Consider the following 22,257-nt stretch of genomic DNA (forward strand, 5'->3'; position numbering starts at 1 on the left):
ACCTATCACAGTTTACTTCCTCAATTTTTCATTCCTGCATAGAATGACCTAATACTCCCCCGAAGTTTCATACATCAGTACTCATGGAACATTACATTAATCATTACATTATTGAACTCTAACTGAACAGAAGGAAAGATCTAACAGCTAAATCAGGACCGTTTCCAGAGTCACCGGCGAAAGTGTTTTCAAAATAAATGGACTCAGAAGCAGCTTCGAACAGCTCCTGTGTGATTTCATTCCAGCAGCTCAGTGAAGCAGCAGCATCCAGCTTATCTCTAGAGAAGTTGCTTTTTTACCCCGCGGTAAACACTGGACTATGTTGAGGTGAAAGTTTGTGGAGTCAGGTTTTGTTTTACCATGGTATCTCTCAGCATGACTCAGTGCAGGACAAATTGTATCGAGAAACTTCTCCGCCGGGCTTTTCGTAAACTTGGAATCCTCGTGAGTAAATATTCCTGGTGCTTCCTCACGTTTCCTCTGATACTTTCTGCTGCTCTGGGTTCGGGTTTTTCTTCTTTACGGAGACATGAAAGCAATGACATAGAGGAGCAATTTACACCCATATACGGACCAGCAAAATCTGAGAGAGAGTTCATTACAAAACATTTTCCAACCACTGATTCTGAATTCTTCTCCAGTCAGAGACTTTACACAGAGGGGGTGTTTGCTTCTTTCATTGCTGTATCGAAAGATGACAATATCTTGACAGCTGCTGCATTTCAAGAGATTCTTTCACTTGATGCTGATGTAAAGCAGCTCAGCATCAACAATAGTCAAGGTGTCATGTACACCTATTCTTCTCTTTGTACACGGATGGCAAACTCGTGCTTTGGAAATGAAATTTTAAATATTATAAATCACAGTCTAGCAACCAACACGAGGATTTCTTACCCTACGATGAATAAGACTTTTATTGGTTTGGCTGTTGGAGGTGTTGTCCAAGATCAAAATTATATTAATAAAGCAAAGGCTATTAGACTGGATTATTACCTACAAGAAGATAATGATGACATGAAAACCCTCAGTTTGCTGTGGCTGAAGAATTTCCTTCAGGTTTTTCCGAACAAACTGAAAGATCAGGAGAGTATTATGGTGAGTTTTTCATGAGCCTCTAATTCTGAAAGTCTTTACAGAAGCATTATAAATGACATGAAGAGGAGGAGTAAATAGGCGCTGATCAGGAATTCAGTCAAAGGTAAACTTTGAGGAGTGTAATGAACAGGAGAGAGGTGATGAGGTTTAGGAAGGGAAATCCAAAGCTTGAAGCCTAGACAGCTGAAAATGCCACCTACAATGCAGGAGCAATTTAATGCAGGGATGCTGAAGAAGCCAGAATTAGGTGAGTGCAGATATTTGAGAGAATTATTGAGCTGGAAGAGCTTACAGAGACAGGGAAGCAAGAGACCATGGAGGGAATTAAAATAAAGCATGAGAATTCTAAGACTGAGAAAGTTTTCAGGTTCACTCCTTTCACTGCTTGAAGGCTGAAGCAGGCCCATTCAGTTGACCTTCATAGGATCACTGAAGGATCCCTTATGGAGTTTGTCAAGTTTTTCAAATGATTGACATGGGTCCAGGATGGGCATTCATGCTTCCCTCACCACAGGTCCACGTGTATCTTCCTAGATTGCTTACACCAGTTTAATTCATTACTTCAAATTTGGCTATTGGGTTTCCTAGCCTGATTTCCCTGATTGGTGATCTTCCTATGAATGTGGGTTCATCTCCAATTTTGATACTATTGTCTCCATTACTGTACCTCACCCTGGTATTGTAATCATCTCAAATATAAGCAAAATACTCCTGATGCTGCAAATCTAAAATAAAAATAGAAAGTGAGAAACTCAGCTGGTTTGGCAGTATCTGTGGAAAGAGTAACAGACTTAATATCTTCAGTCCAGCGTGACCTTTCTTCAGAACTGAAAATAGCTCAAAAAGCTGGTCATCTCTATTCCCTTAACTTTAGGGGATGTGGGTGAACATTTATTTCAAAAGATAGGCTTAGCCATTCATCGTTGTAGATTTCCCTGGGCCACATATTCCAGTATTGTGTTTTTGTCTGTAATGTTTGCTTACAATTGCAGAATTACCATATTCCTACCAAATGGATAACCAAACTGTGGTCCCCATGATGATTAATATTGCCATCCGTTCCTTCTTACAAATATTGTCTCCCTCCTCTTCAGCTCTGACATCGCTATCTTCCTCAAAAGGAAATCCCTGGGCCTTTCTGTCCTTGGTTCATCTCCAACATCATTTTTCTCTCTAATACTATAGCAAAGAAAATGGCCCTTATTAACGATACAAATTTCACTCTATGTTGGTGGTCATTGCAAACTCTCCCTCCTTGCCTTCTTAACCTTATTTTATGTCTTTCACAGAGTTAACCACACAAGCAACGTCTAAGACATCCCCCCGACATCCAGCTGGAAGGATTATACTGATCTGTTTCCCGTGAATGCTGTATACATTGAAATAAAGAACCTTAGGCAATGGTGGTACAGTGGTAGAGTTCCATCTCTGAGCCAGGAGAACCCAGGCCCCAGAGTTGTATAGCAACATCTTTGAACAAGTTGGTTAGAAAACTTATTCAAATAAAGAGCCTTGAAGGCTCTTGTACACAATCGTAGTGCCCCTGCGTTTGAGCCTAACGGACCAGAATCATGTACACCAGCCCAAGAGAAGTGTAATAAGCTGGAAATGTGTAAATAACACAGCCCAGAACTTGAATAAATTATTTAACCCTGGCTCTGTGATAAGTGCTTATCTATCAGCCAGAAGACCTGGTTTCAGATCCTAACTACTCCAGAGGTGTGTCATGACATCTCTGAACACGTCGAGTAAAAATATCATGGTTTCAGAACACATCTGAAGAGACTGATTAAAAGAAAAGAACAAGAAATGAGGATTGGTGGCAGTGCTCCAGCACAGCCACTAGTTGGCAGTTCTTGACTCCACAATACTTTCAAATCAAGAGTCCTGAGGGTTCTTATGGTGTAGTGGTAATGTCCCTACCCTTGACCAGAAAGCCAGGCATCAAGTCCCATCTGCTCAAGAGGTGTGACATGCAATCTCTGAACAGGTTCATTAAAAGGCCTTATTTAATGCTCAAATAGAGTCCTAAATTTTGATATATTATTACTTATCCTGTTTCTACTTTCTATATATAATTCCTAATTGTCCATGTCACTCTGTGATTGGTGTTCACCTCTTCCCTGCAACTCTGCTCTCTCTTTTCCTTTTCCTTTTGATGTTTTTAAACTTACCTTCAATTTAGCCCTCCCCTTCTTTACATTTTCAAATCCTATCTACAACTCTAGTTATACAATTCCCCAGGATACAGGTTCCAGCATAGTTCAAATGGAGTCCATCCCAGTGGAACAGCTCTCTCGTTCCCCAGTACTGGGGCCAGTGGCCGGTGAATCAGAACCCATTTCTCTCACAGCAATCTTTGAGGCGCACATTTACTTCTCTGATCTAATTTGCCTTTGCCAACTTGCACCTGGCACAGGGAGTAATACAGAGATTATTTTAAATGTAGACCCCTAGCTGCTCGTAATCGCACAGCTGAACCTTTTTCCTAGTCCTACCTTTTCGTTAGTGCCTACCTCAACCACAACAACTGGATCCTTCCTCTTTCATTCCAAGATCCTCCCAACCCAAAAGGGATGTCTTGAATGTGGCAGCAGGTAGTCAACACAGTGTTTAGGACTCTAACTTATCTGTTCTCCTAACAAAGCTATCCCCTACTTCTACACGTGTTCTCTTTTCTCCCCCAACTTGAATGACTCTGAACCACAGTGCTGAGGTTAATTTACTCATCCTGCCTGCAGCCTGTGCCCTTGTCCACCCTAGGGGCAAGGAATTTGTACCTATTGGAGAAAGGCACTCCTCCAAAACTAAATTGTGGGTCTGTATATCACAGTGATGCCCTACTGTCCCTGATCATGCAGCAAATTTGATGTAATTAATCTAAGTGGTATGACTGCCTCCTGTAACAGTGACTGGGTTTTCTCTCCCACTCCCTGATGTGTTGCAGTGTCTGCAGCTTGGACCACAGCTCATTAGCTCTGAGTTGATATCCTGGAGCAGCTGATATTTGTTGCAGATGTGGTCACCATGGATTGCTCTAGCATCCACCAGTTCCTACATACCACAGCTGCTCAGGACATTGTTTTCTGAAAATAACTTGAGAGTATCTCTGATAATTACTAACCTTTATTCCTGAATTCTAGGTTTCCTATTTCACATCCATCTCAAGACAAGAAGAATTTGAAGGGACGGCTAAGAAAATTATTCCTTTGTTCTCTGTCACATATTTTCTTTCAATATTCTTTTCTATCGTATCTTGTATGAGGTAAAATTTATTTTTTCATAATTATTTATAACATGCTTTCATGGAATACTTCATAGAAAAAAAATCTGTTGTGTTAGCGAAGGTTATCAAATTTATTTTCAGGTTGGACTCTGTGAGGAATAAGGTATGGGTTGCTGCTCTGGGAGTTATATCGGCTGGATTAGCTGTACTGTCAGGATTCGGACTGCTGTTACATTGTGGGATGAAATTTGCTATCAATACCGCTAATGCACCATTTCTGATTCTAGGTCAGTAATATTTACATTACAAATATGTATAAGTATGATCAAATTTCAAATGATTTTGCATAGGACAATCAGAACAGGAATAAGCCATTCAATCCCTTGAACCTGTTCTGTCATTCAATGAGATAATGGCTGATCTATGGCCTAACCCTGTACACCTACCTTTGGCCCATATCCCTTAATACCTTTGCTTAACAGTTGGCTGGATCTTTGGTTTAAAGAGCAGTGTGATGCCAACAGCATAGGTTCAACTCCCATCACCGGTTTGAGGTTACCATGAAGGACTCTTCTTCCCAACCTCTTCCCTCGCCTGACGTCTGGTGGCCTTTAGGTTAAATCACCACCTATCACTTCTCTCTCACGAGAGAGCAACCCCTATGGTCTGGTAAGACTATTTATTTCAGACTTAAAATTAAGAGCGGATCCCACATCCACTGTTTTTTGTAGATGGGAGTTTCAAACATCAAGCATCTTTTCTTTATAGAAGTGCTGCCTAACATCTCGCCTGAACAACCTGACCTTAATTCTCAGACTATGTTCCCTAGTTCTCGAAACCTTAACTAGTGGAAATAGTCTATTTTTATCTACCCTGTCTTTGCTTGTAAATATCTTGAGGATCTTAATCAGGTCACCCCTTAAATCTTCTAAATTCTAGAAGAAACAGGCCAAATTTGTATAATGTCTCCTCTTAACCCAATCCCTAAAGTCCAGATATTATTCTTGTAAACCTACATTATATGTCCTCCAAGTCCAAGATATCCTTCCTCAGGTGTGGTGCCCAAGCTGTTCACAGTATTTCAAGTAGGATTTATCTAACTACAGCATAACTTCTGTAACCTTGTACTCCACACCTCGAGCTATAAAAGCCAACATTCCTTTCACTTTCTGGAGTTTATTTTGATGAAGCCCTGATGAAGGGCTTATGCTCGAAACGTCGAATTCTCTATTCCTGAGATGCTGCCTAACCTGCTGTGCTTTGACCAGCAACACATTTGCAGCTGTGATCTCCAGCATCTGCAGACCTCATTTTTTACTCGGAGTTTATTTTGTACCTGTTTGTAACATTTTAAAGATTAACAAACCTAGATGCCCAAGTTTCTTTGGGTTAAGACTGAATTTAACTTCATAAGATCTAGAAAGTACCCTGATCCTTCATTTGGTCCAAAATACACAATATCACACCTCCTTAAATTTAACTCCATTTGCCAAAGGTTTGCCCATTCACCTAGTCTATCAATATCCCTTTGTAATTTTATGCTATCATCATACTGTCTACCATGCAGCCTAGCATTATGTTTTCAGCAAATATGGATATATAATTTTCCATGCCATTATCCAAGTCATTAATAAATAATGTTAATGAATGATTGAGGCCCGAACACAAATCCCTATGGACACCACTGGCTAATTTTGTCAATTTGAGTACCTACCCATTTTCCCTACCTTCTGTCGCTTGCCACTTGACAATTTCAAGCCATGCCAGTAATTTGCCCTCAATTCCATGAGCTTGCACTTTAGTTAGCAGTCTCTTATGTTCGACTTATCAAATGCCTTCTGTAACTTACATAAACAACATCTGAAGATATTCCCCTTTACTAACTGAGTCACTTTTCCCAAAAAAAAATGCATTTTCTCAGGCATGCCCTACTTGCTATAATCCATGCTGTTTTTCCCTGATCAACGGGAAAAAAAACTTTCAAGGTATCCAGTTATCCCGTGCTTGAATATAGACTCCAACAATGTTCCCATCACAGATGGAATAGGGTGTTCAGTTCTGGTCACCTTTCTGTGGGAAGGATGCTGTTAAACTTAAGAGGGTGCAGAAAAGATTTACAAGTACGTTGCTGGGACTGGAAGGTTTGAGCAATGGGGAGAGGCTGAATAGGCTGGGGCATTTTTCTCTGGAGTGTTGAAGGCTGAGGGATGACCTTCTAAAGACTTACCGAAATCATGAGGGGCATAGATAGGCTAAATAGCAAAGGTCTTTTCCCAAGAGTGGGAGAGTCCAAAACTAGAGCGCATAGGTGAGAGGAGAAAGATTTAAAAGGAACCTAAAGGGCAATGTTTCATGCAACAGAGGTATGAAATGAGCTACCAGAGGAAATGGTAGAGGAGGCATCTGGATGGGTAAATGAATAGGATATGTTTTTAAACCCACAACAATGGAGGTGACTCTCAACTGCCCTCTGAGAAATTAGGAATGGGCAATAAATGGTGACCATATTCTGAAAATGAATAAAATACAATTACAAAATGTTAATTTACAAGTTCAGCAGGTAATAGGGAAGACGAATGGAAAATTTAACTTCAGTTCAAAATGAATAAAGTACAAAAGTAGTTCTAAAACTAGAAAATGATGCCCATATCCCATGAAATCAATAAAAAAAAGTTTGATAATAAGCATTGCTTTCTCATCAGGCACCATTCAGATGAGAATATTAAATTTTAAATACCAATGTTTGGAGTCATTGATTGATAATTACTGCTGCACTTCTCTCATTTCTCTAGGTATTGGTATAGATGATATGTTTGTCATGCTCGCCAGTTGGCAAATGACCAAGGTCACAGATAAAGTTGAAGATCGCCTTGCTGATACATACGCTGAAGCAGCCATCTCTATTACAATCACCACTCTAACTGATGTTTTGGCCTTTTATATTGGCATTATGACACCTTTTCGATCTGTGCAGTCATTCTGTGTTTACACAGGCACAACAGTTCTGTTTTGCTTCATTTATAACATTACTTTTTTTGGAGCTGTTCTTGCATTGAACGGGAGAAGAGAAGCCAGCAACAGGCATTGGTTGACATTCAGAAAAGTCAAAAGTGATCAGGAACCAGAAGACTCTAAATGCTATTCAATGTGTTGTGTGGGTGGAGCTTATAATAGTGAGACTGGTGCAGAACTAGAACATCCAATTTATTTCATCTTTAAGAAATATTATGGTCCATGGCTCACAAACATTTGGACCAAGGCACTTGTGGTTGTCCTATATATTGGTTATTTGGCTGTCAGTATTTATGGTTGTATAAATATCAAAGAGGGAATTGATCTCAGAAATCTGGCCTTTGATGGTTCCTATGTGATTAAATTCTATGACGATCAAAGTGATTTTTTCTCAAAATATGGACCACGCGTTATGGTTGCTGTCACTGAACCCGTGGAATATTGGGATTCCACTGTTCAGGATGAAATTGAAACCTGCATGGGCAGATTGGAAAACAACTCCTATGTAGATCCTGAATTGTCAGAATCCTGGCTTCGTGTGTACATTGCCATATCGAAACAGATGTTAGTAGACATTCAGGAAAAAAATGCATTCTTGGAAAATTTATCTACATTGTTTCACATTGTTCCTGTATTTGAACTTGACACTAGGTTTTCAGAAAGTAAGCAAAGAATTGATGCTTCTCGCTTTTTCATTCAGACCATTAATGTCAATACTTCAGTCGCTGAGAAAAACATGCTGATTGAATTAAGGAAGCTGGCACAGGAATGTCAAATCCCTTTGCTGGTGTATCATCCTGCATTTATCTATTTTGATCAATATCTTGTTATTGTATCCAACACGATACAGAATGTAGTTGTTGCTGCTAGTGTAATGCTGATCATTGCGCTATTGTTAATACCTAATCCAATCTGCTCTATATGGGTAACATTTTCTACTGCATCAGTTTTAGTGGCTGTGGCTGGTTTTATGACTTTCTGGGGTGTCAATTTAGATTCGATATCAATGATTAATCTGGTCATTTGTATTGGTTTTTCTGTGGACTTTTCAGCTCACATTTCATATGCTTTTGTGTCTAGTGACAGAGAAACTGCAAATGAACGAAGTATTGATGCATTATACAGCCTTGGATATCCCATCATCCAAGGGGCCCTTTCGACCATACTGGGTGTAGTTGTACTGGCTGCTGCAGCAAGTTACATATTTAGGACATTTTTTAAAATCATGTTTCTTGTCATAACGTTTGGGGCTGTTCATGGTCTTATATTTTTGCCTGTATTTCTAACATTTAGTGCAAGCTGCAGAAAGTCAAACAATGCAAAGTCAGATAAGATAACCAACCCGACAGGTAACTCTGGCAATTCCAATGAGGCTTTTAAAGAAAAGATGACAAGTGACTTAAATTCATTTAGAGGTTTTGGAGGAGAGCAAGATCATGACTGTCCCTGTTTCTCCATTCCAAATGTCCTCAACAATTCATGTGCTTCCCATGGTAGCTTCTCTTGCAATCGCATGACATGTAATACCTAACCTTTTAGCTCCTCTGTCCTCACTGCCTCAGGCTCCAAACATCCATTCCAGATGACGCAACAATTTTCCTAAACTTCTTTCAATCTTGCCTACTGTATTTGCTGCACACAGTGTCACCTCCTCAACCCTGGTGAGATCAAGCTCGAACTTGGTGACTACCTTGCAGAACAGCTCTGTTCCGTTCATGTGCATGACTCCAACCTTCCAGCTGCCTGTCATTCTAATTCATGCCCCTTTCTCTCACACTGACATTTCTGTCCTCGACCTGCAGCAGTGTGCCAGTGCAGCTCAGTGCAAGCTCAAAGAACAGAAGCTCAACCCTCACTTCTGGACTCAGCAGCAATAGACAGTTTTGACACTTTTGCTTTCATGCTTTTGCTTTCCAACAGAGCTGTTCATTTTCATACCATTAACATTTAGTCGAGACTAAGGCTGTTGAACATGTGACCTGGCCGAGTCCAGGAATGAATCCTATCTGGCTCATGGACCAGTATTCAAGATAAGGGTCCGTGGCTCAGACTGGTTCTGCAAGGAGCTATTCCTCCAAACATGGGGAGCTTCTCTTCCGATAGGCTCACAAATCAGAGAAAGAAGCAGTCTGTGATTGGAGGAACAGTGATCAGTAAGAGGTCTGGACATCGCCAACAGTAGCAACGGGGCTGGACCTGCTGGGAGTGAGTGTGTACTTGAGAGTGCACACATGAAAATGTGTTGCTGGTTAAAGCACAGCAGGTTAGGCAGCATCTCAGGAATAGGGAATTCGATGTTTCGAGCATAAGCCCTTCATCAGGAATGAGAGAGAGTAGCCAAGCAGGCTAAGATAAAAGGTAGGGAGGAGGGACTTGGGGGATGGGCGATGGAGGTGGGATAGGTGGAAGGAGGTCAAGGTGAGGGTGATAGGCCGGAGTGGGGTGGGGGCGGAGAGGTCAGTAAGGAGATTGCAGGTTCGGAGGGCGGTGCTGAGTTGAGGGAACCAACTGAGACAAGGTGGGGGGAGGGGAAATGAGGAAACTGGAGAAATCTGAATTCATACCTTGTGGTTGGAGGGTTCCCAGGCGGAAGATGAGGCGCTCCTCCTCCAGCCGTCGTGTTGTTATGTTCTGCCGGTGGAGGAGTCCAAGGACCTGCATGTCCTCGGTGGAGTGGGAGGGAGAGTTAAAGTGTTGAGCCACGGGGTGGTTGGGTTGGTTGGTCCGGGTGGCCCAGAGGTGTTCTCTGAAGCGTTCCGCAAGTAAGCGGCCTGTCTCCCCAATATAGAGGAGGCCACATCGGGTGCAGTGGATGCAATAGATGATGTGTGTGGAGGTACAGGTGAACTTGTGGTGGATATGGAAGGATCCCTTGGGGCCTTGGAGGGAAGTGAGTGTGGAGGTGTGGGCGCAAGTTTTACATTTCCTGCGGTTGCAGGGGAAGGTGCCGGGAGTGGAGGTTGGGTTGGTGGGGGGTGTGGATCTGACGAGGGAGTCACGAAGGGAGTGGTCCTTGCGGAACGCTGATAGAGGAGGGGAGGGAAATATGTCCTTGGTGGTGGGGTCCGTTTGGAGGTGGCGGAAATGATGGCGGATGATACGTTGTATGCGGAGGTTGGTGGGGTGGGAGGTGAGAACCAGTGGGGTTCTGTCTTGGTGGCGGTTGGAGGAGCGGGGCTCAAGGGCGGAGGAGCGGGAAGTGGAGGAGATGCGGTGGAGGGCATCATCGATCACGTCTGGGGGGAATCTGCGGTCCTTGAAGAAGGAGGCCATCTGAGCTGTGCGGTGTTGGAACTGGTCATTTTCCTTCTTTATGGTCATTTAAGCGGGCATTGGATAGGCATTTGGAAGTTATTGGGCTAGTATAGGTTAGGTAGGATTCGGTCGGCGCAACATCGAGGGCCGAAGGGCCTGTACTGCGCTGTATCCTTCTATGTTCTATGTTCTATGTTCTATGGTCCTCCTGGGAGCAGATGCGGCGGAGACGAAGGAATTGGGAATATGGGATGGAGTTTTTGCAGGGGGCAGGGTGGGAGGAGGTGTAGTCCAGGTAGCTGTGGGAGTCAGTCGGTTTATAGTAGATGTCTGTGTTGAGTCGGTCGCCCGAGATAGAGATGCACACATGAAAGCTCATGAGTATCCTGATCATTCTCAGTCTCAGGGATGTCACTTGCTCATACTCACACATCAGCACAAACTCATTCAGTGCATCTGTGAAGATGTAGGTAAGACTGAGTGAGTGAGGAGCCTTAGCTTGGGAATGAGTCAGATACACAGACATACTCACACACAGACAGAAGCTGCTCTTATGAGACACACATACACAGACACATTCTTCCCTACCTATCCCTGTCTCCCTTTCAGATATCCAAAATTAGTCTACCCACCAGGCTGGGAAAAGAAGAAAATCTGAGAGGCAACCTACTCTGAATCCTGACTTTTTGATGAATTCTGCTGTCGCCAGGTCAGAACATGTGCGCCATCCGGGGTGAGCATAAGCTCACTGTCAGTTAAACCTAATTTCTTTGCTCAGCTCCAGTTTTCACCTCCTTCCCTGGTGCCTTGTCTGCCTATCTCTCACTCTGCTTTTTATAATCCCAAAGGCAAGAAGCACTTTATTAGTTAACTCTATTGCTTGCCACTTTGCATGCATACCTTTATAAACTAGTCATTTTCCAATTATGAATTTACTGCTTTGACATCTCTTTAGCTCAAAAAATCATTTAAGTTCTCTGCATACCTTAATTTTTTAAAATATCATTTTTAATGTTGTGTCAATCTTAATCTTTCAGAAATTGCTTACAGGTTCTCTAGATTAGGGAAAAAAAAATTAAATGAGGCTCCTAACATGGAAAGGTCAGATACTCTTGCTCTGGATCAATCTGCATTTACGAGAACCATTAGCACTCTCTTAGCCTTCTGTCCCTTGACATCTTTGTTATTTAATTTCTCCCGCCCATGTAAACAATCACTGACCTTCCCTTTCATTCTACCTGACACTAATCACTTGCCTCCAGTACAAAATCCATTACATCTCTACTGCTCTTCAGCAGGAAAGAAGAGTCATATTAAATGTGAAATGTTAACTCTGTTCTGTCTCCACAATGTTGCCAGATGTTGTCAGTTTTTCCAGTACTTTCTGTTTCCAATATTTTCTGTTTTTATTCCAGATTTTCCATATCTGTCTAGGGATTTTGAGGACATCATGCGAAAATTGATATTTTTAAGGGTTGGATTTAAAGAAGGTTTCATCGATAACATAGCTGTGCAGATTGTTTATAGATTTCTGGGTAAGATGCATATTTAGGGGGGACAGCCAGACTCAAATAGCCAGGATCACCTCACTTTTGCTATAGCTGTTGCTATGTTGGATCTGAATTCTAATGGACGCTGAAGGTTGGTTGTGAGTCCAGTCATAAGAAAGCCAGTATGTTCAAGCATTTGACTCACAAGCAGACTATTAATTGTTTCAGGGCAAGACTTGTGCTACTGTTTGGGGAGGAGTTGCTACCTTAGAGAGCTTCCAACTAATACAATTGGTTAGCAGCTTTGAATGTCCCAGTAGCAGCAGATCATTAACAATCATTGCTAAGACCATACCTGGAACCTGAAAAGAGTTTCTCTCTGTGGTTTTGGCAGATATGTTCCTACATTTAGATACAATGCTTATTGGTGATACTTTGAATTTTACTGTGAAATATGTTTAATTTCTTTTTCTGTTTTATTTCAATTTCCTTATTAATGTTCTTTTCCCCTCCTTTTATTCTTCCAATTTTTTTTTCTTCTTGGTCTGGTGAATTTAGTGCTAATGTCAAACCATTAAAATTCAGGGACAGGAAATTTAGTTTGGACCATCATTTATCCACATCGGATTGTTTGTTTTCATGACAACAGTGAAAGTTCAAAAGTAATTCAATGGCTGTACTGAGTATCTGGTATGGCAGTATACAAATATAAATTGTCTTTTGCCCTGAATGTCATACAGTTCTAGATCCTTTAAAAAAAAGTTATAGTGTAATGATGTGGTTAAACTACCAGAAATTGAACTGCAAATGAAAACATTAATATTTACCTGTCAGCACCTTAAGATGTGTGATGAAATTATTCATTAACACAATAAATCAACAAGTATAGTACCTGGAGACAATTATTTATTGTGTTGTTGGAAGTCAAAGCAAAATATCTGTATACTTTTATATGATGACATCTGGAATTCCATGAGCTGTCTATGACAAATAACAAGGAATAATTTTCCTACTTTACACTTTGAGCAGAACCTCATTTATCAGTTGACTTGATTAGATATTTGCCTGATTTCTGTGTGACTTTTTTTTTGCTAAGGGAGTAAAATGAGCATGTTATACCTTGGGTACACAACTTTTCATCTCGCACCGGAATATTATAACTTCTGAAAAACACTGTTTATTAAATATTTCAAGCGATTTTGCAACATATTTTTGTCAGAGAAGATATTTCACTCATTCATAATTTCCATCAGATCATGTGTTCATTTTTTTAAATAATTACAGTTAGTGAAAACCCAAGCATCATGGATTTTTTATGATTTCTAATAAAGCAAAATCAATGTTTTGTTCATAGAGTGCACAGAATAATTTTATAGAAATTATTAAAGTAGTCAATCAACTCATTGTATATTTACTTCTGAGTTTTAGAGTTTATGGTGTTAAAACTTGTTAATTTTCATATTTTATCAATAAAGAAAATATGCTATACTCACAAATGCTGCACTATACATGTATTTGTTGTCTAACTATATATAATTCGAAGATTTTCAATGCTATATTTTACAATTATGTTGCATGGTAATATGATTCTAATTCAGCAGTAATCCAGATGTCAGTATAAAAGATCTATGCTGCACTCTGTCCAAAACTATTTTTAATCCTTCAGAAGTTGTGGTGCCTGGGACTGCTCACGGTACTCCAGGTTTTATAAGCCTGCAGTACAAATTCTAAATCTTTGCATTCTAGTCCTTTGGATACAAAATCAATATTCCATTAACCTTTGTGATTATTGTTGTACCTGTCTATGACATTTTAATGATACAGCAGGTCCTTACAGTGTCTTTGGGCCTCTACTGCTTCCATCTTTTCCATAATTTAGTAAGTATTCTGGGATAGAGTGTTGAAGGCTGTGGGGTGACCTTGTAGTGGTTTATAAAATCATTTGGAGCATGGATAGGGTAAATAGACAAGGTCTTTTCCTGGGGCAGGGGAGTCCAGAACTAAATGGCATTGGATTTAGGGTGAGAGAGGAAGGATTTGAAAGGGAACTAGGGGGCAATGTTTTCATGCAGAGGGCGGTATTGTATGAAATGAGCTGCCAGAGGAAGTGGTGGAGGCTGATACAATCACAATATTTAAAAGGCATCTTGATGGATATATGAATAGGAAGGGTTTAGAGGGATATGAGCAAGTGCTGGCAAATGGGACTAGATTAGTTGTGGTTCTGTTCGCCGAGCTGGGAGTTTTTGTTGCAAATGTTTCGTCCCCTTTCTAGATGACATTCTCAGTGCTTGGGAGCCTCCTGTGAAGCGCTTCTGTGCTGATTACTCTGGTACTTACAGTGGTGTGTCTCTGCCACTCCCGATTGTCAGTTGCTGTCCACTGCAGTGGCCAGTATATTGGGTCCAGGTCGATGTGTTTGTTGATAGAATTTGTGGATGAGTGCCATACCTCTAGGAATTCCCTGGCTGTTCTCTGTTTGGCTTGCCCTATAATAGTAGTGTTGTCCCAGTCAAATTCATGTTGTTTGTCATCGGAGTATGTGGCTACTAAGGATAGCTGGTCGTGTCGTTTCATGGCTAGTTGGTGTTCATAGATGCGGGTTGTTAGCTGTCTTCCTGTTTGTCCTATGTAGTGTTTTGTGCAGTCCTTGCATGGGATTTTGTACACTCTATTGGCTTTGCTCATGCTGGGTATCGGGTCCTTTGTCCCAGTGAGTTGTTGTCTGAGCATGGCTGTTGGTTTGTGTGCTGTTATGAGTCCTAGTGGTCGCAGTAGTCTGGCTGTCAGTTCAGAAATGCTCCTGATGTATGGTAGTGTGGCTAGTCCTTTGGGTTGTGGCATGTCCTCGTTCCGTTGTCTTTCCCTTAGGCATCTGTTGATGAAATTGCGCGGGTATCCGTTTTTGGTGAATACTTGTATAGGTGTTCTTCTTCCTCTTTTTGTAGTTCTGGTGTACTGCAGTGTGTTGTGGCCCTTTTGAATAATGTCCTGATGCAACTTCGTTTGTGTGTTCGTTCGTTCGGAGGAATCAGCACAGAAGCGCTGCACAGGAGGCTCCCAAGCACTGAGGATGTCATCTAGAAAGGGGACGAAACATTTGCAACAAAAACTCCCAGCTCGGCGAACAGAACCACAACAATGAGCACCCGAGCTACAAATCTTCTCACAAACTTGGGACTAGATTAGATTAGGATATCTGGTCAGCCTGGATGAGCTGGACTAAAGAGTCTGTTTCTGTGCTGTACATCTCTCTGACTTTAAGATTCTGTCCTGTGGTCCAAAGTGGATGATTTCATCCCTTGAAATTCATTTGCCATGATTTTGTCGACTCATTAAATCAATTAACATCCTTTATTTTATTCTTTTTTATGTCATTTGCCTCACAAGTTGGGCCAGTATTTATGACCCATCCCTAGTGATCCTTGAGAAGATACTGGTGGGCTGCCCTCTTGAACTGCTGCAGTCCATGTGCTGTAAGGTTGACCCACAATGCTTTAGGGAGGGAATTCCAGCTTTTGAACCAGCATCAGTAATGGAACAGAGATATATTTGCAAATCAGAATGATGAATGGCTTTGAGGGGAACTTCCTGTTGGTGGTGTTGCCATTTATCTGCTGCCCTTGTCCTTCTATATGGAAGTGATCATGGGTTGGAAGATGATGTCTTGGGAGCTTGGGCAAATATCTACAGTGTAAGTAGTACACACTACAGCTATTGGGCGTCAGTGGTGCAGAGAGTGGATGCTTGTGGGTAAAGTGGTTGCTTTGCCCTGGATGTTGTCAAGTTTCTTGAGTGTTAATGGAGTTGCACTATGCCAGATAAATAGGGAGTATTCCATCAGACTCCGTACTGTGTCACATAGATCGTGGACAGGCTTTGGGGAGTCAGGAGGTGAGTTACTCACTGCAGTATTCCTAGCCTCTGACCTGCTGTTGCAGCCACTGTGTTTATGTGGCATGTCCAGTTGAGTTTGTCGTCAATGGTAACCCCAAGGATGTTAATATTGGGGGATTCAGTGATTGTAATGTTGAGGGGGGTTTGGTTAAATATCTCTTACTGGAAATGTTCATTACCTAGTAATGCATGGCATGATTATCACTTGACACATGTCAGCCCAAGCTTGGATATTGTCCAGCTTTTGTTGAACTTGAACATGGACTGCTTCAGTATCTGAGCAGATGCGAATTGTGCTGAATATTGTGAGATCTTTAGCGAACATCCCCACTATGACCTTAATGACCTGAAAGTCATTGATGAAGCCATTAAAGATGGTTCGGCCTAGGGCAGTACCCTGGTGAGCTCCTGCAGCATGTCCTGGAGCTGAGATGACTGATTTTCAATAACCACAATTATCTTCCTTTGTGTTGGCTGTGACTTATAACCAATGAAGAGTTTGTCCCCAATTCCCATTGATTCCATTTTTGCTAGGGCTCCTTGAAGCCATATTCCATTGAGCGTACCCTTGATGCTAAGTCCTATCACTTTCACCTCATCTCCTGAATTCACTCTTTTATTCATGTTTGAATCAAAGTTGTAGTGAAGTCAGGAGTTGTGCGACCCTGGCAGTATGCGAACTGGACATCAGTATGCAGGTTGTTCATGTTAATTTAAATTCCTGAATTCATCTCATTCGGTTCCAATGTCTTATCAACTTTAAGTGCCACCAGTCTATCCAAGAGTCTCTCCTTATTAAATTTGAACCATTCTCGTGACAGAATCTCCTTCTCTGTCACCATGGCCAGGGCAGCATCCTTCTCTTTTGTAAATACAAAGTATTTATTTACACTGTTGCCATGCCCCTGTCTCCATGTGTAAATCCCCGCTTGGTCTTTGATCAGCCATACTCCTCCTATAAGCATTTTTTTACTATCTGTAAGCCTACAGAAGCTTTTGGGATTCCCCTTTTTGTTAGTTATAAGTCTTTTCTCAAAACTGAGTTATGACAGAACAAGTTTGAAAGACTACAGGACTGAATGCCTATTCCAAAGTCCTATGTCCCTGTGCCAACTTGTGCACTACTATCTTAAGCAAATCACAACTCTATTGTCAGGTCGCACTCGCGATGGGTTATTCTCAATTAGCCTAACACAGTACAGACTGACATAAACTACAGTGGTTCAAGTAGGCAGCTCAACACCATCCTCTTGAGGGTAATTAGGAATGATTAATAAATACTGCCCTTGCTGGTGACACCTGTATCGCATGACTGTTTGACAGCAAATGCCATTTAAAAGGGTACATAGCTCCTGAGTACGATCACACTATTTTGCTTAGTGGATTCCCAATGCTTTTGTTTTCTGTCTTAACCCCAGCTAAGCTCTCATAGAATTGGAGTAACCTTTGGTTTGTTACGCTGGAGGGAGGTAACGTAGCTGCAGTAGCAGCGGTGAATCAGTATGCAGAGCAGTGAGAAGATTGCAAGTGAGGCAACTGCCTGTAGAAGCCTTTATTTGGTCCACATATGGTCTATAGGTCATGAAACAGGTGCCCAGATATTTCTGAAGTGGAATATTTAAGGTCACCAGATAGGCTATGCAGTGTCCTGGAGCAGTAGTTAGTCCATGATGATCTAGATAGCAATACTGTGCCAATAACTATCTCAGATACTTTCCAGGCTGTTACATATAGTTCCTCTTGCATTTCCAGATCAGCAGTACACAGCAATATTAAGGAGGATACTGGGGGGAAGACAATACACCAGCTTTCACATGGATGTGAACGTTAAAAATGAGGTATGAGGTTCACAAGAGTCATTGAATTCCCGCTGGGTTTGCAGACATTGAGGATTTGAGCTACAGGGAGAAGTTGTATAGGCTGGGGCTGTTTTCCCTAGAGTATTGGAGGCTGAGGAGTGACCTTATAGAGATTTATAAAATCATGAGGGCATGGATAGTATAAATAGACAAAGTCTTTTTCCTGGGGTAGGGGAGTCCAGAACTAGAAGGCATAGGTTTAGCGTGAGAGGGGAAAGATATAAAAGAGACCTAAGGAGCAATGATTTCACGCAGAGGGTGGTGCATGTATGAAATGAGCTGCCAGAGGAAGTGATAAAGGCTAGTACAATCACAATATTTAAAAGCCATCTGGATGGGTATATGAATAGGAAGGGTTGAGCCAAGTGCTGGCAGGTGGGACTGGATTGGGTTGGGATATCTGGTCAGTATGGATGAGTTGGACCAAAGAGTCTGTTTCCGTACTGTGCATCTCTATAACTCTATGATTCTATATCACTCTTGTAGTTATCGAGGCACCAGCAAATGATTCAGCAGCTTTTGCCACCCAATTAATATCCAGTGTACGATTGCTGAAGGAAGATTACAAATGTCTTGCAGGTTTCCTCAGCACTCACTCCCCAAATCTCTCAAAGATTAGCAGTTTGGGGCGAAGGTTGCTGCACACAAAGCTGATGATTTTTTTCATAACATTGCTGGCAAAACCAGCATTCATTGTTTATCTATTATTGCCTTCAATCTAGTGGCTTGCTGCATCATTTTAGAGGGTAGTTAAGAGTCTGTCATATTACTGTGGATCTTATGAAGTCACATAAAGGCCAGAACAGCTAGAGACAATAAATTTTTTTCTTTAAAAGACATCGGTGAAATAAATGGACTTTTACAGCAATCTATATGGTTGTCATTACCATCATTATTGACACTCGCTATATTTCAGATTTAATCATTAAATCATAAATAATCTACCAGGTGCCATGGTGAGATTTGAACCTAAGGTCTCACAGCCTCTGAGTTGTTAGTACATTAACATCACTATCTCTCTTGTACCCTTTCAAAGTCACATTGCAATCGAAGAGTTCAGGTACAATACAACCATGAAAGCATTAGGCCTATAGTTGGGTACACCGAAAGGTTAAATTACCTGATCAACTCTGAAAGTCTTTATCTTCCCTTCAAAAATCACTCCAAACTTTTGAAAGTTACCACTGAATTTGCTTCCAGAATCCTTTCAGACATTTCATTGCAGATCGTAATAAATGACTACCTAAATACATTTTCTTGATTCTTCTATCTCATAATTTTGCCTTCTGCTTACCAATCTTTCCCTCAAACGAAGAGGTTTTACATTATTTTCTGACTATTTGGACACACTCTATTCAATCGTCTGTTAACTTACCCTTCTCTAAAAACAATCCCAATTTGTATATTCATTCATTCCTGAAAATATTTTAACAAATTTCACCTGCACACTCTGGAAGGTCTTGTTTGCCTTCCTAAAATGTGCTTCTCAGACTGAGACATTATACTTGAGCTGTGGCCTGGCCAGTGATAGATAAAAGTTTAGCATACATTCCTTGTTGTTTGTATTTTATTTCTCAATTTACACAGACAAGGATTCTGTGTGTTTTTATTTACTGAACAGCTTTTTGAACTTGCCTTTCCAAAACTTGGTGCATATTAACTCCCACGCTTCTTTGTTCCCACTTCCCACTTTAAAATTGTAGTATTTTATTTACATTGTCTGTCGACATTCTTCCTTCCAAACATTTTCACCTCACACTTGTCTGCATTTAATTTCATCAACCGTCTGCCTACATACTCAATCACTCTGTCGGACACCCTGAAGTCTGTTACTATGGTCCTCACTTGTTAAGCCCTTTTCCAAATTTCAGGCCATCTGCAAATTTTAAAAAACATTTGTTGTATATCAAAGTCTAGGTCATTCATATGTATTAAAAAAGACCAGCTGTCTGAAATACTGTCCCTCAAATCTGAGAAAATCAGGCTAACAACTCTTTACCACCATCATCTGCTTTCTGTCCATTAGCCAAATTCCATTTCCACACAGCTACTGCCACTATTTTTCTGAACAATATATTTGTGGAACCTAATACAACACCTTTTGAAATGTACATAAAATCAACTGCACTGCTGTTATCAATCGTCTTTGTCACTTCATGTAATTTACTATTTTAGTGAAGGGCCATGATTGAATCTTCCTCCACCATGCTGTCAGGGAAAGCATTCCAGAGCACTACTCAATGCATAAAGGTTTTTCCTCAAGTCACCATTTCTTGTTTTACTAATCATTTTAAATCGGTTTCCACTGGTTCCTGATCCTTTCACTAATGGGAACAGTTTCTTAGTATTCACTCTCTCCAAGCCCCTCATGATTGAATACCTCTACAAGTCTCCAAAGAGAACAGTCTGGCAGGCTGTGGTGGTACAGTTCCTCTGGATACATCCAGGAAGAGAACACCTGTTTCAGTGGCCAATAAATTTGCTTCCGCTAGGCCTAGATTCTGGGACGTGAGAAAACATGTTAGAACGTCCCACCATTCTGCACTAGACACAACTTCCACTTCTTCTCAATAAATACCCTTGTCATAAGAAGACTTTTTTTTGTGGGATATAACTTATCAGTGAATGGTGCATGACTTGGTGAGATGAAGTGCGAAGAATTCCAAGAAAGGACAGTGCAACAGTAACAGAAGAAGGCTTGATTCAATCACCCAAAGGGGAAAGGCAGGATAACATTTCAGCTCCAGGTCCACAGAGTCAAAAGAATTACAAATGTTTCCAAATGTGCAACCTCTTTGTGGTGGGGAGAAATCCTTCTCAGTGGTGTGGAGAAATAACCTTTAAGTCTTGGAAGGAACAATAAGAAGTAGATATAAAAAAGGGGTCTTAACTTTAAAGTGTTAGCCAATTCTCTCACTTTGATTATTCTTAAAGACCTGGCAGCATTAGATCATGACTCTCAGCCCTTTTCTTGGGTTAATATGAGTCCTCTCTCTCTCCATTGATCCTCTGGAATGTGCTGCTGCAGCAAACTTTCCATTCCTGTGCTGTAGCACTCAAGGGCCACCTCACGGTCTTCCATGTTGCCATTTTTGTCTCTACCTGATGCTGCTGAACACTCTGAGAATTGACACCACCACCTCAATCATAATATGTTGCTGATCACGTGTTGTCCCTCAAAACAGTTGCACTCTATCTCCAGAGTGGGCTGCCAACAAGCTCAGAAAGGGCCTGAAATACCTGAAAAATAAATATTGAATTTGTTTCTTGATCATATCTTCTGAGGTTTGAACAAATTATCTAATGAGACTAATGTAGATTTAGCAGTAGAGACTTGATGAGCTGAAGGGACTATTCTATACTGTATGTTTCGATGATCTTTCTTTTGGCTTTTTTGATAATTAATTTATAAATTAGAAACACTGAGTAATATATTAACCTACTCTTGAAGCAATTGTCTGTTGTACTTAGCTGTGTATTAATTGTGTTTTTCCATAAAAGAACTTAATAGGAAAACACAAACAAAAATTGTTGGAAAAACACAGTGTGAATGGCAGCATTTCTGGGAAGAAAGTAGAATTAATGATTGAATCTGCAAACTCTTCATCAGATGTTCCATTTATCAGTATTCAATTTCTGTTTTTGTTTCAGATCTTCCTGTGTCTGAAGTTCTTTCATTTATTAATAAGTAAAATATTTGCTCATAAGGAAATTGATTTTAAAAACATGCAAATCTGTAGTCCATTAAATCAAGGAAGTTAGAAGACGGGGAAATCCACTGAGCTTTGACAGGGCAACTAGCCAGAGCTGAAATTTCCAACACAATTCTCAGTCATTGTTATAATTCAGCTTTGAGTGAAGTTGACAAAGGGAGGAATACTGAATGAATGTCATTCAAAAAAATTAATAGAACTATACCTCCTACGTTTACATTCTCATGGAAATACAAAGGAACCAATTTGAACCTGGCAAAACGAGGATAGTAGGATGGTAAATCAATGTAAGGTGATAAACTTACTGCCCTTTAATGAGAACTGCAGTTGGACAACTGAAGTGCTGGTCTGTTTTTAGTGTCATTAGAGTCATGGAGATGTACAGCACAGAAACAGACCTTTTGGTCCAATACATCCACGCTGACAAGATATCTTAAACTAATCTAGCCCCATTAACCAGCACTTGGCCCATATCCCTTCAAACCCTTCCTATTCATATACCTGTCCAGAGGCCTTTTAAATGTTGTAATTGTACCAGCCTCTACCACTTCCTCTACCAGCCCATTCCACACACACACTACCCTCTGCATGAAAAAGTTGCCATGTAGGTCTCTTTTATACCTTTCCCCTCTCACCCTAAACCTATGCCTTCTAGTTCTGGACTCCCCCACCCCAGGGAAAAGACCTTGTCTATTTACCCTATCCATGCC

At 40.9% G+C, this 22,257-nt stretch overlaps 1 protein-coding gene across 1 annotated transcript; it reads left to right on the forward strand.

The window, feature by feature from the left end:
- The first annotated feature begins 375 nt into the window (after positions 1-375).
- Positions 376-21,526, forward strand: LOC132816225 (patched domain-containing protein 3-like). The gene is made up of 6 exons (XM_060825719.1): positions 376-1,095; positions 4,239-4,360; positions 4,463-4,608; positions 7,114-8,682; positions 12,004-12,123; positions 21,486-21,526. The coding sequence occupies exons 1-6, from the start codon at positions 376-378 to the stop codon at positions 21,524-21,526; spliced, it is 2,718 nt and encodes a 905-aa protein (XP_060681702.1).
- The last annotated feature ends 731 nt before the right edge of the window (positions 21,527-22,257 follow it).

The sequence above is a fragment of the Hemiscyllium ocellatum genome, chromosome 5, assembly GCF_020745735.1.
Source record: "Hemiscyllium ocellatum isolate sHemOce1 chromosome 5, sHemOce1.pat.X.cur, whole genome shotgun sequence".
Lineage (NCBI taxonomy): Eukaryota > Metazoa > Chordata > Chondrichthyes > Orectolobiformes > Hemiscylliidae > Hemiscyllium > Hemiscyllium ocellatum.